This window comes from Carcharodon carcharias, chromosome 10 (genome assembly GCF_017639515.1).
Source record: "Carcharodon carcharias isolate sCarCar2 chromosome 10, sCarCar2.pri, whole genome shotgun sequence".
Lineage (NCBI taxonomy): Eukaryota > Metazoa > Chordata > Chondrichthyes > Lamniformes > Lamnidae > Carcharodon > Carcharodon carcharias.
This window is the reverse complement of record NC_054476.1, coordinates 145094917-145117359: the sequence shown is the minus strand read 5'-3', so window position 1 is coordinate 145117359 and position 22443 is coordinate 145094917. Positions and strand designations below refer to the sequence as shown.

At 44.1% G+C, this 22443-nt stretch overlaps 1 protein-coding gene across 1 annotated transcript in view; it reads right to left on the bottom strand.

The window, feature by feature from the left end:
* trpv1 (transient receptor potential cation channel, subfamily V, member 1) overlaps window positions 1–17910 on the bottom strand; it is a 53055-nt gene extending 35145 nt beyond the window's left edge. The window contains exons 1-5 of the mRNA XM_041197296.1: window positions 17783–17910; window positions 11077–11465; window positions 9803–9972; window positions 3180–3332; window positions 2552–2692 (exon numbers count right to left, since the gene is read on the bottom strand). Of these exons, the coding sequence (XP_041053230.1) occupies window positions 2552–2692; window positions 3180–3332; window positions 9803–9972; window positions 11077–11381 (769 nt within the window). The 5' untranslated portion in view covers window positions 11382–11465; window positions 17783–17910. The remainder of the gene's footprint in view (window positions 1–2551; window positions 2693–3179; window positions 3333–9802; window positions 9973–11076; window positions 11466–17782) is intronic.
* Window positions 17911–22443: the final 4533 nt, after the last annotated feature.

Genomic DNA, 22443 nt, shown 5'->3' with positions numbered 1-22443 from the left:
GCTGGTGAACAGGCAGAGATCAGGTTACTTGGGTGGAAATAGGCAGTTCTGGGGTTGGAGAAGATATGTAGTTGGAAGCTCATTACAAGGTGGAAACAGTCTGTTTCAGCTTTAGACAGTTCCTAGGGAGAGGGATGGAGCCGGTGATGAGGAGAGACAGTAATGGTAATGTCGCTGAATTAGTAATCCACAGTCTCAGGCTAATATCCTGACGACACGGCAGCTGGTGGAATTTGATTACAATTAATAAATATGGAATTGAAAGCTACTCTCAATAACAGTGACCATGACAGTATCATTAATTGTTGTAAAAACTCATCTGGTTCATTGATGTAGCTTAGGGAAGGAAATCTGCCATCCTTACAAGGTCTGGTCTACATTTGACTCCAGACTTACAGCAATGTGGTTGACTCTTAAATGTCCACTGATATGGTCCAGCAAGCCATTCAGTACAAGGGCAATTAGGGATGGTAAACAAATACTGGCCTTGTCAGTAATGCCAAAGCACATGAAAGAATAAAGAAACAAAATGAGGAAATAGTGATTGTGGCGGGACTGAGGACAAACTCTTTCACCTTCCCAATATTTAGAATGACAACACTCATAGGAACATGCAGAAGGTCATTCAGCCTAATGAGCTAGCTTAGTTAGATCACAGCTAACCTGCATCTTAACTCCATCTATCCACCACTGCTCATATTCAAGCAGATGCATGCCTATTATCCCTACTCTGTCTTCTTAACTCATAACTGATTTTTCTTCAGACCAGTACCTTTCAAAGTATTAAAGATATTCTGATCCTAGGTTCAAAGTTGAAGATATACGTCCACCCTTTAATCACAGAATCATAAAATAGTACAGCACAGAGGGAGGCCACTCAGCCCATCAAGTCTGCAGTGGTTCTTTAAGAGCAATCCAGTTAGTCCCACTTCCCTGCTCATCCCTAATATGCCTCTAACTTATCTCCGGTATTTATACAATTAATCTTCGATCCCCGAGGGTATACTGTCACTGTCCAACATTAGCTGCTGAGGTTGAGATCAGTTAACTACTCACATACAACGAAAGTGCATCAAGAGATTGCTGCTGATCTTTGGGCGAATTGTCTCAGATTTGCACTAAGTGCGGTAGTGGGCAGGTAAAACAACTTTTTACTCACCGGCTGCAATGGTGGCTTCTCACGCTGTATCATCCCAAACCCACTGCATTAATTATGCATTCCCAGGAAACACGCCATTTCAATGGCAGGCTCCATCACCTCACCGCTTCATCATTCCAGGCGCCACATTTGAAGTACAGCTGCGCTTGCACCTCTCAGTGATTCCAGCCCAGAACTTGCCTGAAAGGCAAGAAGGCTGCAGCTCCCAGGTTTATTGATGTGTCCCTTGAGTGCCTTTTGGACTGTGGAGGCCTGCCATGATATCCTCGACCCCAGCTCTGGCCGCAGGAGGGGCAGCAACATTAGCGCTCCGGCTTCATAGGCGATGGCAGTGATGATCAGTGCCAATGCTGCACAGAGGAGGTTGACCATCCAATACAGATAGAGGATGAATGATGTCATCCATCCATCTTAACACTCTCACACTCCAGCCGATCACACATTCACTGGTATCTCACTCACTGCCAGCTCAAGGGACAGCACCCCCCACTCTCTCACACACACCCTCACATCACCATCTGGCCTCATCTCCTCTGGAGACTGCCTCCTCAGCCCTCACCATCTTGAGGCCACTTGCACAGATCAACTTGTGCCCCCCCACACACACTCTGGGATACCCCCCTTCCCCAGTACAACCCTCACCCTGCAGGCCCTTGCCTGAGGCCACTTCTCCCCCTTCTCCCAAGCAAGAAGAAAGCCCTAGCCCTGCTGTCATACAAAGCCAGCCCCGCCTTATGGCTGGTCTGGTGGGTAGAGGGCTGCCTGTGAGCCTGTGATGCTGTCTGCGAAGCCTGGTGCCGATGACTGTGAGTGCTGCTCGAAGCAAGGTAGGCAAACCTTCAAGTCCCGAGTGAAGTGCAGCTCACCAGGTGCATGTCACTTAAGTGTCGTGGTGAAACATGTTGGCGTGTGGGCGGATGATCCAGCGAGGGAGGATGAGTTCCGGTGGGCTAGCCTTATAATGATATAATGCAGATGTAGTACAATGAGGTTACCGACATCCGATGGTGGGAAACGCAGCCCGCCATCAACGGGCTGAGTGGACGATCGTAAACTGGTTTCACAATATCATGAAGCTGAGTTTTGGCCTTCTCACCATATTGTCTGCTCACACCGACAAACACGCCCAACGCCAGTGAGCTCAAAAAATTCCGCCCTTTGTGTGGGATGAATGGAAATAAGTGAGTGGCCTCTCTGCCCTCCTACCCTTGTTAAGCAGCTTCATGGAACTTACTGGGAGTGTGTATGTGTGTCTGGCTGTTTGAATTTGAATTTTTCCCAGTTAGTTTGTCAGGTCTCTTTTTTTGCTTCGTGTTCTCAATTGTTGCCTCCCCCGCTGCCCCTCCCCCAACAATCCACATTGTTACCTGGATCTTGCTCTGCTTTTCTTACCAAAGTAAAAGCCAGTTTGGCTTTCTTTTTGCATGAAGAATAGCCCATTGGCCTTGGCGTGGACATCAGCGCCATTCCGAAGCAGGAGCGCCACGAAATGTAGACACCGGCGCTCGATGGAGATGTGTAGTGCAGTCTGACCTAGGGTAAGGTTGGCAACGGGTTAGTCAGCAGGCTGAAGTAGTGCAGCTCAGAACAGGTCAGACAGTTAAACAGTGTTCTTTAAACTCAGCAGTCCCGGGAGGGCGTGGGGGTGGTGGTTACCTTGAAGGCACTAGTGTAATCTATGTTCCCTTCGGTAAATATTAACACACCTCAGGGAGTCTCTGAAAATATTAACACACACTCAGGGAATCTCTGAAGATATTAACAGACCCTCATGGAATCTCTGAAAATATTAACAGACCCTCAGGGAATCTCTGAAGATATTAACACATCCAGCCCCCTACAATCCCTGAAAATATTAACACCTCCTGGGGAATCCCTATAAATATTGAAACGTTCCCAGGGTTGTCTCCATGAGTTCACCCCTCAGCCTTGAGTTTTCTAGAACCCCAGCCTGTTCAGTTCCCTGGAGATTAATTTACACTTCCTGGAGACCCTGCATGCCACTGCCAGCGCTTTGTACCCTTGTAGTAGCTGTCGCTGTAGGCCGCATTGATGAACTGGTTCAGGTTGTCGGTTTTCTCTGCGATGTCCAGCAGCAAAGGGATGGTATCGTTCCGCTGGTTATTCAGGTTTAATAGCGCCTTCAGTAAAACTGTTTTCCCAGTCTCTGGGTCTGAAAGACATAAAATGTGAGATTGTAACATGGTCCCTCAGAAAGAAAAGGGTCATTCAGCTCATCAAGCCTTACCCCATCCAGAGTGCCCACTGGAGCTCTGCCCATATTTTAACATTGGATCAGCAGGAAACCATCAAGAACATTCTATCATCCATAAGCACGGGTACCTGGGGTTATATGTGCACAAATAATCAAAGGTAGCAGGCTAGGTTGAGAAAATGGTTAATAAAGCTTACGGGATCCTGGGCTTTTTAAGTAGGGATATAGAGTACAAAAGCAAGGGAGTTAAGGTGAACATTTATAAAACTTGGATTCAGGCTCAACTGGAGTATTGTGCCCAATTCTGGGCACCACACTTTAAGAAGGATGTGAAGGCATTGGAGCGGGCGAAGAAAAGATTTACAAGTGTTGTTCCAGCGATGAGGGACTTCAGTTACATAGATAGATTGGAGAAGTTGGAGCTGTTTCCCATGGAGAAGAGAAGGTTCAGAAGAGATTTGATACAGGTGTTCAAAATCATGAGGGGTCTGAACAAACTAGATAGAGAGAAGTTGTTCCCATTGGTGGAAGGGACAAGATTTAAGGTGAATGGCAAAAGAGCTAAAGGTGACATGAGGAAAATCTTTTTATGCAGCGAGTCGTAATGATCAGGAGTGCGCTGCCTGCAAGTATGGTGGAGGTAGATTCAATTGGAGCTTTCAAAAGGGCATTCAATAATTATGAGAATTATCTGATATTACGTGGCTACAGGGAAAAGGCAGGGGAGTGGAGCTAAGTGAGTTGCTCTTAGAGAGGGCCAGCACAGAGATGATGGGCCAAATGGCCTCCTTCTATGCTGCTATGATTCTATGATCATGCTGGTCTGTATCTTAACTCCATCTACCCACCTAGGTTCTGTAACCTTTAGTACTCTTTGTCTAACAAGAATCTATAAATCAATTGACCCACAGACTCAACAGCTTTTTGGGAGAGTTCCAGATTTCCACTATGCTTTGTGTGAAGAAATGCTTCCTGACTTCACCCCTGAAGGACCTTGGCTCTAATTTTAAAGTTATGCCTCCTTGCTAACAGAAGTGACACATCTGTTTATGGATAGCAAGTAAAGGAATTTCACACAAATGTCTTAATGAACAAGTAACCTCGTTTTTACGAGTAAGAAGAGATTGAGAGATAATCCAGTTGTTTTATTGATCTAGGAATCGAATAATGTGGGTATAAGCAATTTCATAGAATATCACAGCACAGAAGGCCATTCAACCCCTCAAGTCCATTCTGGCTTCTTAAAAAAAGATATGCAATTAGTCCCACCCTGCTCTTTCTTCATGGCCCTGAGCATTCCTCCCCTCCAAGTATTAGCTAATTCATTTTTGAAAGTTACCACTGAATCTGCCCACATCTTTCAGACAGCCCACTCCAGATCACAACTTGCTGCTTAAGAATGTTTCTTCATCTCCCCCTCCCGTTCTTTTGCCAATCACCTCAAATGTGTACCCCTATGGTTAAGAGTCCTCCTGCCAGTGGAAACAGTTTCTCCCTGTTCACTGCACCATAACCCTTCATGATTTTGAACACCTCTGTTAAAGTCTTGCTACAACTTGGTGAGGCTGCACCTGGAGATTGCATTTAATTTTGGTCTCCTTATTTAAGGAGGGATATGTTTGCACTGGAAGCAGTTCAAAGGTTCACTAGGTTGATTCCTGGGATGAAGGGGTTGTCTTGTAAGGAAAGGTGCAGAGTAGGTCTATACCATTGGCGTTTAGAAGAATGAGAGGTAATCGTATTGAAACATACAAGAGTCTGAGGGAGCCACACAGGGTGGATGCTGAGAGGACGTTTCCCCTTGTGGGGGAAATCTAGAACTGGCGGGGCACAGTTTAAAAATAAAGGGTTCCCCCATTTAAGATGAAAATGAAGTGGAATTTCTTCTCCTAGAGGGTCGTTAGTCTTTGGGATTCTCTTCCACGGAAAATAGTGGAGGCTGGGTCATTGAATATATTCAAGGCTGAGTTAGGCAGATTTTTGATCGACAAAGGAGTCAAAGGTTATGAGGGGGCAGGAAAGTGGAGTTAAGGCCACAATCTGAGCAGCCATTTTTTTAAATTCATTCATGGGATGTGGGCATCGCCAGCTGGGCCAGCGTTTATTGCCCATCCCTAATTACCCTTGAAAAGGTGGTGGTGAGCTGCCTTCTTGAGCCGCTGCAATCCATGTGGTGTAGGTACACCCATAGTGCTGTTAGGGAAGGTGTTCCACGATTTTGACCCAGCAACAGTGAAGGAATGGCAATATATTTCCAAGTCAGGATAGTGAGTGACTTGGAGGGGAACTTCCACGTGGTGGTGTTCCCATCTATCTGCTGCCTTTGTCCTTCTGGATGGTCGTGGGTTTGGAAGATGATCTTATTGAATGACAGAGTAGGCTAGATAGGCTGAATGGCCTACTCCTGTTCCTATTTCTTATAATAAATCTTCTCTTAGCCTTTTCTCCTCTAAGGAGAACAACTTTAGTTTCTGCAGCGATTCCACAAAACAGAAGTCCCTCACCCTGGTACCATCCTGGTAGATCTCCTGCACACGCTCTCAAGGTCCTAAAGTGTAATGCCCAGAATTGGCCTCAGTGCTCCAGCTGAGGCCAAATCTATAATTGTTAAAGGTTTAGCTTGGGCTGTGAGCACAGAAATAGAGGGTATGGGAATAAAATTAACAAGATCAACTAAGTCATGAGATCATAAGGATTTTTTTCCCATATTGAGTTCTGACGAATTGGAATAAACTCTCCACTAAAGCGGCTTGTATTGTGCTGATTAACCCTCCTCTCCCTCCATTTCTGTCCCCAAATCCTAAACTAACTCTGCTTGAATTGAGAGTTAAAGAGGAAATGATGCCACTTTGCCTTTGGTGTGGGGGGATAGGAGGGGACCAGTTTTGTGGGGGGGGGGCGGTGTAGGACGGGGTGGGGCTAGGCAGTGGTGGGTGGGAGGGTGGGTGAGTGAGTCTTTCTCGCCTATTGAGACTCCTTGCTGTCTCTGGTGGCATTACTGTGTGTCCGTGGAAGTTTCCTTATCTAATTTGGAGGGTTCCCTCTTGCTGACAGATTTTCCACCCTAATGGATGTTTTATTTTAAAATTATGAATCGGGTTTGATAGGGTAAAAAATGTTTCAACTTTTGGTGTCGGGGTGAGGAGAAAGATTAGAACTAGGTACCATACTTGGAGCATTGAGTACATTTTGGTCTCCTTACCTAAGGAGGTACTGACATTAGAGGGTGTGCTACAAAGGTTCACCAAACCAATGCTGGGGATGGCTGGATAGCCCTGTGAGGAAATATTGAGGAGACTGGGCCTGTATTCTCTAGAGTTTAGAAAAATGAGGGGTGATCTCATTAAAATTCACAGAGTAGATGCAAGAAGGATGTTTCCACTGGTCGGGGGTTGAGAACCAGGAGACAGAATCACAGAATCTCATAGTGCAGAAAAGGCCCTTCAGCCCATCGGGTCTGCACCAACACATGAGAAACACCTGACCTACCTACCTAATCCCATTTACCAGCACTTGGCCCATAGCCTTGAATGTTATGACGTGCCAAGTGCTCATCTTTTTAAAGGATGTGAGGCAACCCACCTCCACCACCCTCCCAGGCAGTGCGTTCCAGACTGTCACCACCCTCTGGGTAAAAATGTTTTTCCTCACATCTCCCTAAACCTCCTGCCCCTCACCTTGAACTTATGTCCCCTTGTGACTGACCCTTCAACTAAGGGGAAACCTGTTCCCTATCCACCCTGTCCATGCCCTTCATAATCTTGGACACCTCAGTCAGGTCGCCCCTCAGTCTTCTCTACTCCAACGAAAACAACCCAAGTCCATCTAACCTCTCTTCATAACTTAAATGTTTCATTCCAGGCAACATCCTGGTGAATCTCCTCTGCACCCTCTCCAGTGCAATCACATCCTTCCTATAATGTGGTGACCCAGAACTGCACACTGTACTCCAGTTGTGGCCTCACCAAGGTTCTATACAACTCCAACATGACCTCCTTACTTTTGTATTCTACGCCTTGATTGATAAAGGCAATGTCCCTCTGCCTTCAGAGATCTGTGGACACACATGTTAAGGTCCCTTTGTTCCCCAGAACTTCCTAGTGTCATGCCATTCATTGAATGCTTCCTTGTCAAATTACTCCTTCCAAAGTGTATCACCTCACACTTTTCAGGGTTAAATTCCATCTGTCACTTATCTGCCCATTTGACCATCCCGTCTATATCTTCCTGTAGACCAAGACACTCAACCTCACTATTAACCACCCGCCAATCTGCAAACTTACTAATCCAGCCACATGTAGTCATCTATGTTGTTTATATAAATGACAAATAACAGGGGACCCAGCACAGTTCCCTGTGGTACGCCACTGGACACTGGCTTCCAGTCACTAAAGCATCCTTCTGTCATCACCCTCTGTCTCCTACAACTAAGCCAATTTTGAATCCATCTCATCAAATTACCCTGTATCCCATGTGCCTTTGCCTTCTTTATAAGTCTCCCATGTGGGACCTTGTCAAAGGCTTTGCTGAAATCCATATAAACTGCATCAACTGCACTACCCTCATCTACACACCTGGTCACCTCCTTAAAAAATTCAATCAAATTTGTTAGGCATGACCTCCCTCTGACAAAGCCATGCTGACTATCCCTGATACAGTCTCAGAATAAGAGGTAGGCCATTTAGGGCCGAAATGTAGAGGAATTTCTTCAGTCAGATGGTGGTAAGTCTTTGGAATTCTCTACCTCAGAGGACTGTGGATGATCAGTCATTGAAAGCAGAGGTTGACAGATTTCTCGATAGCAATGACATCAAGGCATATGGGGATAGTGTGGGAAGATGGCGCCAAGGTAAAAGATTAGCCATGATCTAGTTAAATGGCTATAGGGGCCAAATGGCCTACTCCTGCTTCTCTGTTCCTACATATGATTGTCACTAATAAACTTAATAGGGAATCAGGAGGGAGTTCTTTACCCAGAGAGTGGTGTGAATATGGAATTTGATACCACAGAGAGTAGTTGAGGCAAATACAGGAAACTGAATAAACACATTGAAGCAGAATGGAATAGAAGGTTATGTTGATGAGCTTAGATGAATTGAGTGAGAGGAGGCTCATGTGAAGCACAAACATTGGCATGGGTCAGTTGGGCTGAATAGCCTGTTTCTGTGCTGTAAATTCTATGCAACTCTATGTAAAATGGGCACAGGTTCAGGGTTGGTTTCATAGAGTTCAGGCCATCAGGAATTCTGCCTGGGAGAGGAAAATCCAGCCTACAGTATCCTCGAGTGTGAGGCAGTTGCTTCAGTTTTCCCTACACTCTGTTTAATGTTGCCAAAATTGTACCAGACTGTTCCCACATGAGCATCTTACCCTGCTGGCCTTTGGGAAGAACCAGCCAGTACTTGATTCCTCTTTCACAATGCAGCACTGTCTCTGGAGTGGGACTCAAACCCACAAGCTTCTGACTCAGAGACACGAGTACTACCCACTGAGCCATGGTTGATATCATGGGTGAGATGTTTACAGCTGAAAGCATTCAAACAGGACTATTTACCTACCATGATGTAACTCACTTCGTTCTGCGGCATCTCTTGGATAATGCTTTGTGCTTCTGTATGCAACAGTACTCTGTGAATTTATGGAGTTTTACCCCCTTCCCATTCTCAGTTCTGCAGTGTTAAAGTTTCACTTTTAATATAACCTTTTTCAATTACAATAGTAATTGAGTCCTGAAGCTGAAACAGGGCAGCATGTGAGAGGGGAAAGGTTTCCAATGACCCTGGTCTCTGTGGAAAGGATGGGAATAACTATCTCCCATTCCCCAGCCAGTGAGTCATTCTGGAAAGTTTCTGTTCATTGCCTGAGAGGAGGATGGAACTTGTCTCTGTGGAGTGTCCCCATCTCTCCTCCAAGTCCCACTCCAGAGACTTGAGCCCATGATCCAGGGTGATGCTCCCAGTGTCAGTATTGAGGCTTTTGGATGAAATGTTAAGTCAAGGTCCCATCTGCCCTCTCAGGTGCTCATAAAAGATTCCATGGCAACTATTTCGAAGAGGAGCAGGGGAGCCCTTCCCAGTTTCATGGAACCAATATTTATCCCACAGCGTACATCTCTAAAGAACAACTTATCTGGTCATCATCAGATTTATGTTTGTGGGATCTTGCTGTGTGCATATTGGCTCCTGCGTTTCTTAAATTACAACAGGAATGACACTTCAAAAGTACTTCATTGGCTCTGATGCACTTTGGGACATCCTGAGGTTGTGAAAAGCGCTTTAGAAAAGTCTTTCTATTCTTCCTTTAGTCAGTGTTTAGATTCACACTTGGAATGAATTAGGTACTGGAGGGTAGCTGGTACCCATGGGATATATCCTTCAGGACCAGGAATGAGATGGTGAGAAATCAGGAGGGAAAGGAAGAAATTATACCTCTGAATTTCCAGTCGGTGAGACGTTCGTTGTTTTTGATCAGGTACTCCAGTAATCCATCTAACTCGCTGGCCTTGCCTTTGGATGCTACTTCAAACAACCATCGCCACTCATAGACTTTGAGTGCTGAATTTCCTTCACTGCTTCTAACTGAACTCAAAGGTTGCATCCTATGGAAAACAAAAACTGTTTAATGAAACAAAGGAAACCAAAAATCCAAAGACAAAACAGGTTTCAGTGTATGCAATGCCTTGACTTTAAAATTTTCATCCTTGTTTCCAAATCCCTCCAAGAGCATGCTATTTCCTATTTCTGTAACATCCGTCAGCCATACAATCTTCTAAGATCCCCGCAGTCCTCCAATTCCAGTCTCCTGCACATTCCGATTTCTATTGCTCTACCATTGGCTGCTGTGCCTTCAGCTGCCATGGGCCTAGGCTCTGGAATTCCATCTCCTTCTTTAAGACACTCTAAAATCCTGCCTCTTTGATCAAGCTTCTGGTTACCTGTCCTGACATCTCCTTGTGTGGCTCGGTGTTAAATTTTATTGGACAACATCCCTGTGAAGCACCTTGGGACATTTTCCTATGTTACAGATGCTATATAAATGCAATTGTTGTTGTGGCTGTTGTTGTATACAGAAATGGAGTGAGAAAACATTGAGTAGCCTCGACGGTGGTGCTTGATTATAGACGGTTATAAAACTCGCTGTCAAAACTCTATTTGTTAAACAGCTGAGAAATAAACTGTATCATTGAGTCTCATCATAACTTTTCAAAGCTTTGAAAACTTTCAAAGCCAAACAAGAAAAGTTAGGGTAAAGCAAAATACTGTGGTTGCTGGAAATCTGAAACAAAAACTGAAAATGCTGGAAAAACTCAGCAGGTCTAACAGCATCTGTGGAGAGAAAAACAGAGTTAACCTTTCGAGTCCGTATGACTCTTCTTCAGAGAAAAATCTAGTGTTACAGGGCTCAGCATCCATTAACCCCTTAAACTTCCACTGTATATAAACACCTCACCAGCTTCAATCATGCTTTTTTGGTGTCCTCTGATCTGAGATTTTTGCTCTTCCTGGTAAGCCTCCTTCTGTGCTGTAACCGTTCTATAATTCCATTCTATAACCTTGTTTCTGCTCAGTCATATAAAATGTTATATTTATATACTGCCTTTAATGTCCCAAGGCACTTCACAGGAGCATTACAAAACAATATATGACACCAAGTCACTTAAGGAGATATTGGTTCAGATCATCATCACAAGCAGCCCACTTACTTAATCTTCTCCTGTGCTGCCGGTCTACTGGATTTTGGTGAAGGATAGCCTTTTGAGAAAAAGGAATCCATTGGTGCCTTGGCTTTTGAGGCATCACCTTCCCGAAAGTGAGAGTGTTGCTGTGTCCTTTTTAAAAGGTTGGGAGTGGACAACAATGGACTCTTGGACACAGTGGAATACTTGGGAGCTGGAAAGGAATTTTCCAGCTCCTCATCCTCGGTGAACACATCATCCGTGTCCGGATTCAAACCGGTTTCGTCAGTGACCTCGGACTGGTCGGCATCATCACTGTGAAGCCGTTTCATTCCAACAGAGCAAGCTGTGTTGGGCACAGGATCAACCAACCAGGAGAGGGTTATGAAGAGGACTCGTGGCAATCTTCAGACACCCTGAAAAAGAAAAACATTTAGTAAAAAATGCATTAAATGTCCAATATATCCAATAACACAAAGTGTGTTATATATGGTAACATTATACCCAATATCGCAGTGTGCTACATGTATACAGGAACTTTATCTCGACGTGAAGTTTTTTTTATTGTTGATTACACCTCTAGGAAGCCTTTCAGGATGTTTTTCTATATTGAAAACCTGACATAGATGCAACTTGTTGTTATACTGTTTCCATTTTCCGCAGTGAACACTGCATTTAAATTCACAAGATGTACAATGGCTTGAACTTTTCTGCTGAGGGACCACCTCCTGATACTCTTGGGACCCAACAAGCCCATGGCCCAACTCCTGAGAGTGTCAACTACTCAAAGGGGAAACAGAACTTTCTATTATTAAGTCTCTTTATTAAGTGAATAGCAACTGAAATAATATCATAGTCGGTCAAGAAACAGAATATAGAATTCTCAAGTATCTCATTCTATGTCTTGTCCTGGAGTTGTAAGAAATCTGATGATTCCCCACATGGTAGGGCCCCAAATCCACCCCACCCCCCACTCCCCCCGCCTCCAGAGTGTGCAAACCCCAGTTTGTAAACATATAGGTGTCTGTGTCAGTGTCTATGATAGTATTAAGAATTTCAGTTTGTTCACAATGATATTATGTGCTGCCAGTGCTAATGTTTCAGAACTTGAATTTTGAAAGAGTTCAAATCCACAATCATCATGCAGTTGCCCTTTCTTAGATCACCAAAGAAATGGAAATAACTAAACGAGGAAATTGCAACACAGCGAATAATGATGGAAATGTTAATGGAAACTTGCAGGCCTTTAATGTGGAAACATATCCCAAAAGGCTTCACATGGACGTATTCAACAACAGAAGGATGGGCCAAATGGCCTCCTTTGTGCCATTATGACTCATACTGAACCAAAGAGGAGGTATTGGAAGGGGGAAGTTTCACCAAAGACTTGGTTAAAGAGGCTGTTTGGAGGATTTTCTAGTTTTATTCATTCAGAAATTTGACTGTCCCTGGCAAGGCCAGCATTTATTGCCTATGAGGAGGTGGTGGTGAGCAACCTTCTTGAATACTTGAATTTTTGATTGATTTGTTAGACCATTTCAGAGGGCAGTTAAGAATCAACCACATTGCTATGGGTCAGACTGGGCAAGAGCAGCAGACTTCCTTCTTGAAGAGACATTGGTGAATCAGAAGGATTTTTATGACAATCCATTAGTTTCATGGTCACCATTACTGATACTAGATTTTTATGCCAGATTTATTTAATCCAGTAAATTTGAATTTCCCAGCCACCATGGTGGGATTTGAACTCATCTTCAGATCATCAGTCCAGTCCTGTGGGAAACTAGTCAAGTAGGATAACCACAATGTTACCATACCCATCACACCCATGACCGTTGTGTGGTCCCTAAAGGAGAATTCTGTTGTGAAAGACAGTGGAAGCACAAAGCAAGTTGGACATGTGATTCTGAAAGAAAATAAAGCTTGCATGTCTTAAGTGCTGCCTCGGGTCAGTGGTAAACTCTTTAGGATCAGAGAGCAGAACTGCAGAGTGGAGATGCTGTGTGAGCGTGAGAATTGATGAAGGGGTGAAACAGCTTCCGTTGTAAAATCCTGCTCCAGTACAAAATTAGATCAGTGAGCAATTCACCAGGAATCTAGCACATTAATTACATTAACTGAGTAGTCACACAGCCAGGGTCTGCTCGCAAAGTACTTGGTACTTGATAAGATTTTCCTCCATAGTCTTTCACTAGGGAATTTTCACAGGGGAAAAGTTATTTTAGCCATGGAACAGGGGAATTTGGTTAACTCTATTATATCCTAGAACCCTAGTACTGGATATATACAGAACAGACTCTCTCTCTGAGAGAGATGTAGTGTATAACGTATTGTCTCACTCTCCTGAGATCTGAGTTCAAATTCAGAAAGCACCATTTAAAGAAAGAACTTGCATTTATATGGCACCTTTCATGACTCAGGAAGTCCCAAAGCACTTCACAGCTGATGAAATGCTTTTGAAATGTAGACACTGTTGTAATGTAGGAAACACATCAAATTTACACACAAGATCCCATAAACTGCAATGTGATTGCATCTAGATAATCCATTTTAGTGATGTAAGTTGAGGGATAATTATGGGCCAGGACACTAGGGAGAACTTCCCTTGCTCTTCTTCGCATTAGTGCCAGGAGACTGTTTACATGCACCTGAGAGGGCAGATAGAGCCTCGGTTTAACAAGTCAACTGAAAGGTGCCACCTCTGACAGTTCAGCAGTTACAGGGGAGTGGGTGACAAGCTGGAACCTAATCGAAGGTTTTTGAGAGGTTTATTAAAAGAATAATGCCTACGTTGCTTAACATGATCTTTGTACAACGTTCTGTTCTGTAAAATGCTTGCACCTTTAATGCAACAATCCCAATCTATAACATTTTCTGATTATGTCCTGTTTGTAGCCTTTCAATAACATAGGAATCATGTCATAATCTCTCTCAGTTTAAGTTCAGGTTTTAATACATCTGTTGCTATTGATTCTTATTTAAAGCAGGGTTATGTAAGCTTGCATTCAAGTAACAAGTTAATAAACACATTTAAAAAACACCCCTCTATAAAGCACCCTCCGAATTAACCAACTTCACTATAACATGCATTGATACAACATAGCTTACTTCTTTTTTAAAGGGAAACAATATACAATTCCCTCAGTATAACACACCCCAACTAGATTGTCGTTTCTATTTCATTCCCAAATAATCACATAAAGGGTATCTTATGTGATATATTAATCTGTTTGTTCTTGGACACACAGAGATTTTCTACAATACTTACAATTATTCTGAAGATCTTATATTCCAACATTTGCAGCAGAGGTAAAAACAAAAACAAAAAACTGCGGATGCTGGAAATCCAAAACAAAAACAGAATTACCTGGAAAAACTCAGCAAGTCTGGCAGCATCGGCGGAGAAGAATAAAGTTGACCTTTCGAGTCCTCATGACCCTTCAACAGAACTGAGTAAAAATAGGAGAGGGGTGAAATATAAGCTGGTTTAAGGTTGGGGGGGGTGGGGTGGGTGGGGGGTGTGGTGGGGGTCAGGGGAGAGAAGTGGGGGAGGGGGTGGTTGTAGGGACAAGCAAGCAGTGATAGGAGCAGGTAATCAAAAGATGTCACGTACAAAAGAACAAAGAGGTGTTGAAGGTGGTGATATTATCTAAAAGAATGTGCTAGTTAAGGATGGATGGCAGGACACACAAGGTACAGCTCTAGTGGGGGGTGGGGTGAAATATGACTAAAAGGGCATAAAAGGTATAGATTTAAAAATAATGGAAATAGGTGGGAAAAGAAAAATGTAAATGAATTATTGGAAAAAACAAAGGGAAGGGGGAAGAAACAGAAAGGAGGAAGTTCAAGATCTAAAGTTGTTGACTCAATATTCAGTCCGGAAGGCTGTAAAGTGCCTAGTCGGAAAATGAGGTGTTGTTCCTCCAGTTTGCGTTGGGCTTCACTGGAACAATGCAGCAAGCCAAGGACAGAAATGTGGGCAAGAGAGCAGGGTGGAGTGTTAAAATGGCAAGCGACAGGGAGGTTTGGGTCATTCTTGTGGACAGACCGAAGGTGTTCTGCAAAATGGTCGCCCAATTTGCATTTGGTCTCTCCAATGTAGAGGAGACCGCATTGGGAGCAACAAATGCAGTAGACTAAGTTGGGGGAAATGCAAGAGAAATGCTGCTTCACTTGAAAGGAGTGTTTGGGCCCTTGGACAGTGAGGAGAGAGGAAGTGAAGGGGCAGGTGTTGCAACTTTTGCATATGCATGGTGAGGTGCTGTAGGTGGGGATTGAGGAGTAGGGGGTGATGGAGGAATGGACCAGGGTGTCCCAGAAGGAACGATCCCTACGGAATGCCGCCGGGGGGGGTGAAGAAAAGATGTGTTTGATGGTGGCATCATGCTGGAGTTGGTGGAAATGGTGGAGGATGATCCTTTGAATGCGGAGGCTGGTGGGGGGCTAAGTGAGGACAAGGGGTACCCTATCATGTTTCTGGGAGGGAGGAGAAGGCGTGAGGGCGGATGTGCGAGAGATGGGCCAGACCGGTTGACGGCCCTGTCAACGACCGTGGGTGGAAAACTTTGGTTAAGGAAGAAGGAGGACATGTCAGAGGAACTGTTTTTGAAGGTAACATCATCAGAACAGATGCGACAGAGGCGAAGGAACTGAGAGAATGGGATGGAGTCCTTACAGGAAGCGGGGTGTGAGGAGCTGTAGTCGAGGTAGCTGTGGGAGTTGGTAGGCTTGTAATGGATATTGGTGGACAGTCTATCACCAGAAATTGAGACAGAGAGGTCAAGGAAGGGAAGGGAAGTGTCAGAGATGGACCATGTGAAAATGATGGAGGGGTGAAGATCTAGCCTACCAACTCCCACAGCTACCTCGACTACATCTCCCCACACTCCACTTCCTGTAAGGACTCCATCCCATTCTCTCAGTTCCTTCGCCTCCGTCGCATCTGTTTTGATGATGCTACCTTCAAAAACAGTCCCTCTGACATGTCCTTCTTCTTCCTTAACCGAGGTTTTCCACCCACGGTCGTTGACAGGGTCCTCAACTGTGTCCGGCCCATCTCCCGCGCATCCGCCCTCACCTTCCTCCCAGTAACATGATAGGGTCCCCCTTGTCCTCACTTAACACCCCACCAGCCTCCGCATTCAAAGGATCATCCTCTGCTATTTCCGCCAACTCGAGCATGATGCCACCACCAAACACATCTTCCCTTCACCCCCCCGGAGGCATTCCATAGGGATCGTTCCCTCCAGGACACCATGGTCCACTCCTCCATCACCCCCTACTCCTCAACCCCCACCTACGGCACTTGCCCATGCATACGCAAAAGATGCAACACCTGCCCCTTCACTTCCTCTCTCCTCACCGTCCAAGGGCCCAAACACTCCTTTCAAGTGAAGCAGCATTTCTCTTGCATTTCCCCCAACTTAGTCTACTGCATTCGTTGCTCCCAATGCGGTCTCCTCTACATTTGGGAGAGACCAAACGCAAACTGGGTGACCACTTTGCAGAACACCTTCGGTCTGTCCACAAGAATGACCCAGACCTCCCTGTCGCTTGCCATTTTAACACTCCACCCTGCTCTCTTGCCCACATGTCTGTCCTTGGCTTGCTGCATTGTTCCAGTGAAGCTCAACGCAAACTGGAGGAACAGCACCTCATCTTCCGACTAAGCACTTTACAGCCTTCCGGACTGAATATTGAGTTCAACAACTTTAGATCTTGAACTCACTCCTCCATCCCCACCCCCTTTCCGTTTCTTCCCCCTCCCTCTTGTTTTTTCCAATAATTTATATAGATTTTTCTTTTCCCACCTATTTCCATTATTTTTAAATCTATACCTTTTATGCCCTTTTAGTCGTACTTCACCCCACCCCCACTAGAGCTGTACCTTGCATGTCCTGCCATCAATTCTTAATTAGCACATTCTTTTAGATAATATCACCACCTTCAGCAGCTCTTTGTTCTTTTGTCTGTGACATCTTTTGATTATCTGCTCCTATCACTGCTTGCTTGTCCCTACAACCACCGCCCACCCCCCACTTCTCTCCCCCCACCCCCACCCCCACGCCCCCACCTTAAACCAGCTTATATTTCACTCCTCACCTATTTTTACTCAGTTTTGTTGAAGGGTCATGAGGACTCGAAACGTCAACTTTATTCTTCTCCGCTGATGCTGCCAGACCTGCTGAGTTTTCCAGGTAATTCTGTTTTTGATTTGCAGCAGAGTGTTTCTTCATAGAATTGTACAGAAGTTAAGGAGGCCATTGTGCTGGTGCTGGCTGTTTGAAAGAGCTATCCAATTAGTTCCACTCCTCTTTCTTCACAACCCTTCAAAGTTGTTCTTTGTCAATACTTAACTTTTGAAATTTACCAGTGAATCTGCTTCCATCACCTTTTCAGGAAGTGTGTTCTCCAATCATAACTATTACTGCATAAACAACATTCTTCTGATCTCCTCACCTGGTTCTTTTACCAATCACTTTAAATCTGTATCTTCTAGTTGACTGTGGTGCTACTGGAAACAGTTCCTCTTTGTTTGCTCAATCTAAATAAACTCTCTCCTTGCCTCCCTTCCTACAGGACAGTGACAGCAGTTCGTCTGAGGGAGACAGGGTTTGAATGATCACTGCCAGTGGCACTGAACGTGAAACTGCTGAACTTCACTTCCCAAAATTGAGATTCCCTCAAAGTGCAAATTCTGAAACTGCCGGTGGGACAGTCTGTGTTTTCTTACCTTTAGATCAACTGCACATACCCCCAGTGGCTGTATGGTGTCAGACGGAGGCTCTGATACGGGTCGATAGCTTGAACCAGTCCGAGTGTCCTGGAGTAGAGATGCTTCATCGGTTCCCCTTTCACATGCCTCCCCTTTCCATCCCCTTGTTAATGTGGCCAGTGAAATACCAATCTGTTCTCAAAAACTATTGCCATCAGCACTGTTCTGTGCTGCATCTCTCTGCAACCACTTCCTTTGTCTAGCTCAATGCCTCTCAGTGCCCTTAAAATACTTCAACATTCAGAAATGAGTTCACTTCTTTTAAACCAAGAAACTTAGCATATCCAAAACCAAAAAATTCAAAACTATTTATTAGGGTTTCGTACATAGTAGAGCAGTTATCTCACTGCGATCTATTGAAAGTCATCCCTCGAGCCAAACAGTGTTGTTGCAATAGTAATCCTGCTCAGTATGAGAGGAACTGCAGGTTCAGATATTTGGTGTATGTGCTTGGCTGAGGAGTCAATGGTACGAAGCTACCATCTGTGGGATTACGACTGAACGCCTCTATGGTTCTAAAAGCAGAACTTATTAAGAATAAAATAAAAACAAAAAACTGCGGATGCTGGAAATCCAAAACAAAAACAGAGTTACCTGGAAAAACTCAGCAGGTTTGGCAGCATCAGCGGCGAAGAACAAAGTTGACGTTTCGAGTCCTCATGACCCTTCAACAGAACTAAGTAAAAATAGGAGAGGGGTGAAATATAAGCTGGTTTCAGGTGGTGGTCGGGGGTGGGGGGGGGGGTGTGCTTGTAGGGACAAGCAAGCAGTGATAGGAGCAGATAATCAAAAGATGTCACATACAAAAGAACAAAGAGCTGTTGAAGGTGGTGATATTATCTAAAAGAATGTGCTAATTAAGAATGGATGGCAGGACACACAAGGTACAGCTCTAGTGGGTGTGGGGTGAAGTACGACTAAAAGGGCATAAAAGGTATAGATTTAAAAATAATGGAAATAGGTGGGAAAAGAAAAATCTATATAAATTATTGGAAAAAACTAAAAGGAGGGGGAAGAAACGGAAAGGGGGTGGGGATGGAGGAGGGAGTTCAAGATCTAAAGTTGTTGACTCAATATTCAGTCCGGAAGGCTGTAAAGTGCCTAGTCGGAAGATGAGGTGCTGCTCCTCCAGTTTGCGTTGGGCTTCACTGGAACAATGCAGCAGGCCAAGGACAGACATGTGGGCAAGAGAGCAGGGTGGAGTGTTAAAATGGCAAGCGACAGGGAGGTTTGGGTCATTCTTGCGGACAGATCGAAGGTGTTCTGCAAACTTTGTGGGATTATGACTGAAAGGCTCTATGGTTCTAAAAGCAGAACTTATTAAGAATGAAATAAAAACAAAAAACTATGGATGCTGGAAATCCAAAACAAAAACAGTATTACCTGGAAAAACTTTGCAGAACACCTGCAGTCTGTCCGCTAGAATGCCCCAGACCTCCCTGTCGCTTGCCATTTTAACACTCCACCCTGCTCTCATGCCCACATGTCTGTCCTTGGCTTGCTGCATTGTTCCAGTGAAGCTCAACGCAAACTGGAGGAACAGCACCTCATCTTCCGACTAGGCACTTTACAGCCTTCCGGACTGAATATTGAGTTCAACAACTTTAGATCTTGAACTCACTCCTCCATCCCCACCCCCTTTCTGTTTCTTCCCCCTTTTTGTTTTTTCCAATAATTTATATAGATCTTTCTTTTCCCACCTATTTCCATTATTTTTAAATCTATACCTTTTATGCCCTTTTAGTCTTATTTCACCCCACCCCCACTACAGCTATCTGTACCTCTTTCGAGTACAAACCCGTTTCCATCTGTTTCAGATGAAGTTACATTGTTTCATAGTTTGCCATTGTGAGATCTGAACTCTTGATCTTGGGGTTACAAACCCAGTACCATAACCACTTGGCTATTTAGGCCAAGCCTAGAGCTATCTGTACCTTGCATGTCCTGCCATCCATTCTTAATTAGCACATTCTTTTAGATAACATCACCACCTTCAACTCCTCTTTGTTGTTTTGTCTGTGACATCTTTTGATTATCTGCTCCTATCATTGCTTGCTTGTCCCTACAACGCCCCCCCCCCCCACTTCTCTCCCCCCACCCCACCTTAAACCAGCTTATATTTCACCCCTCTCCTATTTTTACTTAGTTCTGTTGAAGGGTCATGAGGACTCGTAATGTCAACTTTATTCTTCTCCGCCAATGCTGCCAGACCTGCTGAGTTTTTCCAGGTTTTTGTTTTTACTTATTAAGAATGCCTGTTTGAGACCTTGCCCAATTGTATTCTCCATACTCCTTGAACCTATTCTTCCATTCTATCATGACTGAAATGCACCTTAATTCAGTTTACCTTACCTCCATATCCCTTGAAACCCTTATCCAACAAAAATCTATCCATTTCAAGTCTTGAAAATCTAATTATCCCTCAGCTTCCATAGTCTTTTGGAGGGAGGTTCCAGGTTCTCACTGCCCTTTGTGTGAATGGACTAGCTGTAAATTTAAGAATGTGCCTTCTTTGTCCCAGATTCCCTCAGCAGAGGAAAACTGCATTTATCCTATCAAATTTTTTAAATAATGTTAAACACCACCATTAAATCATCTTTTAGCCTTCCAAACTCAAGGGAGTACAAGGCATTGATTTCAGCAGACCCAAATCCACCTTGGTTTCGCTGGGCAGTTTGGATCAAAATGGCACTTCCCCATCCCTTGCCCCTTCCCATAAGCCATTTCAATTGAAAAAGGTGTTTGACAGTGCCATTTTGGTGAATGGTGATTGATATTTTGCTGGAATATTCTATTTCATGGCCTCAGGATGTCCCAAAGTGCTTCACAGCCAATGAATTACTTTCGAAGTGTTCTCAATGTTATAATAATGCATCTTGGACAATCAGGGAATGAATGAAGCATCTTCCCCTTCTAGTTTCTTGCTCAGTTGCTAGCATTCTTGTCTCTGAATCAGACAACTGCAGGTACAAATCCCATGCCAGGGGATTGAGCTCACAGTCTGAGCTAACACGCAGTACAGTACTGAGGGGGTACTGCATTATCAGGTGCCGTGCTTTGGCTGGGGCATTGAACCGTTCTGCCTGTTCGAATGGTTCGGATAGAGATTGAAAACCCCAATATTCAAATCCCTATTCAAAGAAAAGCAAGGGAGTTTTTCTCAGTGTCATGTGATGATCATCTGCCCTCAAACAGCGCCACCAAAATTCAGACTACTCTTTCATTCGTCTCATTGTTGCTGGTGGGATCTGTGTGCAAAACAGTTGTTACATTTGCCTGTAGAACAACAGTGAGAAGACAAAATACAAGTCCTGGTCCAGGATCTCTTTGCGTGCAGCTACTGAGCTGATCTATATTAAGAAAGACCTGCATTTCTATATCGCCTTTCAAAACCTCAGGCCAAAGATGAAATCTTGAAATGTACTCAGTGTTTTAATGTAGGAAATAACAGCAGCCGATTTGTACACTGCAAGTTCCCACAAACAGCAATGAGGCATTGATCAGGTAATCTGTTTTTAGTGATGTTGTTTGGGAGATAAATGTCAGCCAGCTTTATCTCCTTTTGGGTTCATTAATACCAGTTTCATCAGGATGGAGGGACAGTTGGAGGAAAAGAAGGAGCAGGATATTCAGGTTGTCAGCTTCTTAACTTTTGCTCAAAAGGAGTTGGGTTCAGGAACCAGCCAAGAATTGATGCAGCACCGAGGGGATGCAGTATGGCTGGAGGTGTTGCTCATTGGATGGGATGTTAAACCTAGACCTTGTCTCTGACTGGTTCTGGTAAATATTAATGATCCCTTGACATTCAGATTCCTTGAGCTCAATATTCCTCCCTCAACCAACACCACTAAAAATAATCTTGTTTTTAAAATTTACCTAGCCATTCACTGTGCTGTTTGTGGGATCTTGCTGTGCTTATCTATATAACAGCCACTGCTGTTCAAAGTAATTCGTTGTAAGATAAGGGTTTTTGATATCTGATTGGTGCTCATATAAACAAAACGTTCCTTGATGCTTTTGAAACTGGCCTTATTCCAAAGTTGTCGAGTTGATTGAATTAAAAAACCCTGTAATTCCGTAATGAATGTTCAGCTGCAGGGACAGTGCAAGTGGTTACACACTAACTCAATTACTACTTACCCAGAACTGATCATTGTAAGTTTACATTGTGGCTGAGTGATTCAAGGTCAGTAACACCAAGCCAAAGTGCACAGATTGAAATTAATGAAGGTGAATTTAAAACAGATGACATTGGTGAAAGAATGCCTTCACTTAAGGGTGATGATTCTGAACATCTGAACTGAGGAAGCCATTCCATTTCTCCAGCCTTTTCTGCCATTCAATTAGACCATGTACTAATCTGCATCTGAACTCCATCAGTCTTTCAGCCTTGCTGGTTCCATAACTGTTCATACCTTTAACCAACAAAAGACCATCAATCTCAGTTCTGAATTTTCAGTTGGTCCCCAGCCTCAACTGCTTTTTGGGGGAGGCAGTTCCAGATTTCCACTCCCCTCGGTATGAAGAAATGCTTCAAGTCACCCTTGAATGACTGGCTCGAATTTTCAGGTTACTCCTCCTTGTTCTGGATTCCCCCATCAGAGGAAATAGTTTCTATG